The sequence below is a fragment of the Rhamphochromis sp. 'chilingali' genome, assembly GCF_963969265.1.
Source record: "Rhamphochromis sp. 'chilingali' genome assembly, chromosome: 20".
NCBI classification, from domain to species: Eukaryota; Metazoa; Chordata; class Actinopteri; order Cichliformes; family Cichlidae; genus Rhamphochromis; species Rhamphochromis sp. 'chilingali'.
In genome coordinates this window covers 15,865,297-15,870,548 of record NC_137947.1, presented here as the reverse complement: position 1 = coordinate 15,870,548, position 5,252 = coordinate 15,865,297, and the positions used below count along the sequence as shown (strand labels likewise).

The 5,252-nt window shown below is 39.6% G+C and overlaps 1 protein-coding gene across 3 annotated transcripts in view; it reads right to left on the bottom strand.

The window, feature by feature from the left end:
- Positions 1–2,676: 2,676 nt before the first annotated feature.
- Positions 2,677–5,252, bottom strand: part of slit1a (slit homolog 1a) — an 86,194-nt gene continuing 83,618 nt past the window's right edge. For all 3 annotated transcript variants that reach the window (XM_080869514.1, XM_080869515.1, XM_080869516.1), the window contains 2 exons: positions 4,989–5,200; positions 2,677–4,892 (listed from right to left, as the gene is read on the bottom strand). In XM_080869514.1, coding sequence (XP_080725640.1) covers positions 4,654–4,892; positions 4,989–5,200 — 451 coding nt within the window. In that variant the 3' untranslated portion in view covers positions 2,677–4,653. The remainder of the gene's footprint in view (positions 4,893–4,988; positions 5,201–5,252) is intronic.

The window sequence follows — 5,252 nt, the reverse complement described above, 5'->3', positions numbered from 1 at the left end:
AATTTTATGCATGTTTTTTTGTTGTACCAGTGTTGCTTTATTACAGCCTCAACGGAGGTGCTCACACAAGTACATGAAAGTGAAATGAATTTCGGGGCTGGGGGGGCACTGAACTGTGTATTATCAGTATTTTAAAAATATTCACAAATCATCACACAGTCAGCATCCTGAATATTCACGTGAACTTGACAGTATGGTTATGGTTAGTGTAGTTAACTAAACTAAATACAATTATTTTAGTAAAGTAAAATAACTTGAAAGCCACTGAAACAAAAATAGCAATTATTCAAAAGCTGTGAGAAAATCTGAAATACAGTTGTGGCACTTTAGGACCTTGGATGCTTCCCCCTGATGGTAAATTTTTCAACTTTGTAGTTAACACAGTATTGATGGCATTTTACATAAATGGGACCTGCCATACGGCCAAAGGGCAATAGCCCCAATGCCCACAGGAAGCTCCCACTGTGCTGTTGGACCGATTGGTAAACAGTTGGCCTCCATGACCTTTGTCAGTGTAGAAAACAGTGAAGGCACTATAACCTGTGTGACACGAAGTAGTTAATTTATTTACCCTTTTTGGTGATATGCAGTTAGGTCCCTTTTCCAATTGAAGGACACGCCACCTTAGTAAGTCAGTAATTGGTTACTACCAAATCTTTAAAAAACAAAGTTCTGCCAAGTAGAGCCTACACCTGCAAACAAGGCATAAAATCAAATCGGCAACTTCCTGTTCTCTTTTCAGCATCAGCCATAGCTTTTGTGTGGTGCAAATGCACTGAAGTAAAATCACTGTCCATTTCATCAGCTTTAGGGTTGCTAACCCAAAACAACAGATGAGTTATAAATAAATAAAATATGTTTCCAAGTCATTGGGAATTATATCATCAGGTCCAGAAGTATTTTTATTTAAAAAAAAAAAAACCCAAATCATTTTGCCCCTGTACACCACCACACTGGATTTGAAGTCACACAAAATAGATGTGAATCTACAGGCTTGCAGCTCAAATGGTTTAACGAAAGTATAGTATTAACTGTTTAGGAATTATTTTTTTTATATTTTTATTTAGTCCCATTCTCACAGGCTCAAAATTATTTGGACAAACTGATGTAATTTTTAATGTAAGTTTGATGGAAATCTTTGCAGTCAGTGACTTCCTGAAGTCTGGAACTCATGGACTTCAGGAATGTTTCCATCCTTGAGATAGTCCGTCAAGGCCTTTTTTGCAGCCACATCAGCTTCTGCTTGTTCGTGGGGACCTCTCAGCTTTCACTTATGTCTTGAGTAACTGAAAGCATGTTGTGTTTGATTGAGTTAAGGTTAGTGATTTGGCCATTAGAGAACAATACTTTTGCTGCCATTGGGGAAAAAAAAAACAGTCTCCCCCTTCTTGCATCAACATCCCTTTGGAAGTCATATTGAGAATTCCAGTGAAGTGCTGCCAAATGCAATTTCAAAACCTGGAATTGAAAATTGTGGTGTTGTACAGAGGCAAAAGTGTGTGATTTTTTTTTTTTTTTAAAAAGTGTCACTGTTTCAAATACAAACTTGTAAGATTTGCCAAGTAAAAGAAGGAAATGATGGAGACAATTTTTAAAAGCACACACATTTAAGTTTAATTAATGAAAAGAGTGGAGTTTTGGTAAACATTTTGTCGGTGGCAATACATACATTCAGCATTATTGAGTTTTCAGTTCAATCCCACCATCAGTCCTGTAACATAAACGCAAACAGACAGAACCCAGACAGGGATATTTCTTAGTTTTTGCACCATTTCAATACAACAGAGACATTGTGTTGTTCACAATAACATTTATGTATATAGTTCATAGGATGGAAGAAAACTGTGTTTCTGGTCATGTGACCAGTAACTGAATTACATCTCAATATAGCACAAGCACCACTAAGATGTCTACCAGGAAGTTGAATGCACCAGTCCAGTACAGATTAGTGCAGAGGAAGGAAAGGAGACATGGAAAGAAAGTCACATTTGACTAAACGCGCACCTTTACGAGGCACACAGCCTAAGTATTACAGTGACTGTTCATCAGTATCCTTTATGGGATCTTTAATGTTTTTGTACACCACTGGGATCACAGCGACAGCATGTAAAACAAAGTTAACATGGGTAGCAATATGAATAGGAGCTCCGTGATGCAACGCTGTATGAGCTGAGATCTGCAGCCTTTCACACTATAAAGAGACTTTAACAGTTAGATCAGCAAAACGGATCAAACACAATCCCGATCTGCAGAGAGAACAACACCTTAACGCCATCCCGATGGACTGTCACTTATTCGACAGGATGTGATTTCTATATCTTACATTGGAAACTAAATAACAGCTAAAAGTTACCACTTCATGAATAAGCATAGGTCGTATTTATCTATACACATTTATACATTCAGGTATGACGTTCACTGTAATTGGCACCATTGCTTTCTTTTTTTTTTTGTTGGTTTTTTTTCGTATGGATTACCACTTAAAACTGACAGATACTGAAAATGTCCAGACCGTTCTCGTTTACTTATCTGTCAGTAGTAGGCATGTAATGCTTCACACACAGTTGCCTTTTCAAAGCAATCTTGGATGACACACCTTGATAACATGATCATTGTCCACAGAGGCAACTTCATCCTGTTCCTTCTGGCTTGACAGCAGCTTATGATCAGTTGAGCTTGACTAATTAAAAAAAAAAAAAAAAAAAAAAAATTTAAAAAACAAACAAAACAAAACCCACCAGCTCACAAATTCAAATGACAGAAATGCAACTCGAGCACTTCAATCCAAATGAACACGGAAACAATCAGAAGTCTTTTAAGTGTGATGTGTTAATTTCAAGGGAAATTTGAGGTGGGGGACATCTCTTAATCTCAGCTCTGAACTCTCCGGCCCCTGCAAGCAAACCAGGAATGTCTGAGCCAGAGAGGAAGGTCAAACACTGCTATGAAGTGTTGTTACAAATACAGTTTTTTACGTAATTAATTTTTTTAGTTACCTTTTTAAATCTTTTTGACATTTTTGATCTTCACTTTCTACAGGAAAACGCCATTAGATAAAATAAATAAAAACAAGCACAGACTCTCAATGAATTAATGTAATATTCACATGGAAGACAACATATACAATATTAAACATATTTCTAGACCAATACTGCCTTCTATACAAAAAGGCCAACCAGCTGCTGCATTTTTTTTTGGCCAATTAAATGTAATTAATCACCTTTTGGAGCATGTGAGATACAACAAATTAAAAAAAACAAAAAACACCTAGGGAACCAAATGAACGCCTTTCCACCAGTCCCAAAGCTTCAGGAAACAGACTTACTCTTTAACATAGAAAAATACTATACCAAAATGAAATACAAATATATATATATTAGAATCTGTTAGGCATTTCTATATAAAGGGTTGTAGGGGAGGGATGGGGCAGCTAAAGGAGTTGGGTTACATCATGACACAAAAATATAACAAAAACAAATTATGAGAAATGAAACAAAACAAAATAAAAAATAAAACAACAGAGCATGATTCTGCAACGTTTTTGTTTTGTACATTTATAAGGATATTAAGAAGCTCTACATATTTGTTAGCAAACTTCTCCAAACATGCAACAGTTTGCACAAGTTTAATACTGCAGGCATCAAAAGGAGCAGGACTGATTGGCCTCCTACTCACTGGGGTGGAGTAGGTTGGGGGTGGGATTATGCAAATCATCCTAACCCTGAGGCAATTCATGCTGGGGGCTGATAAGCACTGGGCACTGTCAGCACCGGATGGGTTCTCTGATTGGAATAGTTTGGCACAAGCCTTCCCGTGTGGCGTTTAGACTGTGCAGAAAATGTGTGTATGCCATGCATGTGTGATTATGTACTTCAGAGACGTGCCTTGACTGCTGTTTTCAGTGCTGCTAGTCAGCGCAGTCTCTTGTTTATTTCTTTTTTTAATGGAGTTTCTGTTACGGTACCTCACAGAAATCAACTGTGACACTAGACCACCCTAGCCTCGAAGCCACGGCGTCTGCGCCGCTCTTAATCGTACGATTTCTTCCTTGCTGTTCACTTCTACGTGTGCGTGTGTGGATGGATGACTGTATCCTGGCAGAGAAACTGCTACACCAAACCAACAACAACTTCAACTCAACTCAAACCATGTCCAGCCCAGTCCAGGCAACCCAGCCAAGCTCAACTCAAAACAGCTTTGCCAAGTCAAAATTGTCCAGCTCTCCTCTTAGCCTTCTGCTTTTCCCAGGCCAGACCCCACTGTTCTCTCTGCCTCCACAAAGTAAAGATGGTAGATGGTGGCTGGGCTGTCAGAGGCCTCAGAGATGGATGGGGAATTCACACTGGGTGACTCGGGTTGAAACAATGTTGCGGATACAATGGTTTGCTGCTGTTGTCGCACCTACGTTGTTGCCCGTGATGTTGGTTTCTCTGTTTTACTGTAGGTCAAACACCCTTAGAAGGGGAGGAAATATACTATTTTACAAACACTGTTGTCCATAATATATAGATAGAGGTTTTATATATATTCTTTAATATCTCTCTTTCTTTCTCTCCCTCACTTTCCTACTGTCTTCTCTTTCCTTTCTTTACTTCCTTTCTTTCTTTCCATCTTCTGCTCGTCAGCAGCAGCAGGGAACGGGAGTGAACTGTGCTACATGCAGCCCACGCAACCGCACTTGATGGTCTTTTCCACCTCCTCGCTGAAGGTGGTCCCATCGCTGCATTCGAAGGTGTATTTCCGACGTTTCATCCTCTGACTGGCGCAGCAGGCCCCTGTGTCGCAGGCTCCAGTGCACTCCACCCAAGAGACCATGCGTGTCGTCTGGCAGATAGCGTATCCCCGCTGGACCTGGTAGAAGTCTCGCACAGGTTCCCCTCTGCACTCAATCTCTAAATAAAAAACAATGGAGAAAAAAGTTTTTAATATGACTTGTTTTAAAGTCTTTTTTTTCTTTATCACTACAGACTAACATGCACAAAACCCACCTGCATCACAAAGTTCTCCGGTATAGCCACTTTCACAGTGACAGTATGCATCTCCTGTGTCTGAGATCTGGCAGCGACCATGTTTGCAGGACAAGTGACGGCAGGGGTTAAACAGCTCCCCTTGTTGGTTACACAGGGCTCCGCGGTAACCCTCTGCACACTCACAGCGGTATGACTGAGAATCCAGAGGGATGCATTTTCCATGGACACACCTATTTAAGAGGCAATAAACTCAATAAATATAAATATAAAGTTTAAAAACTT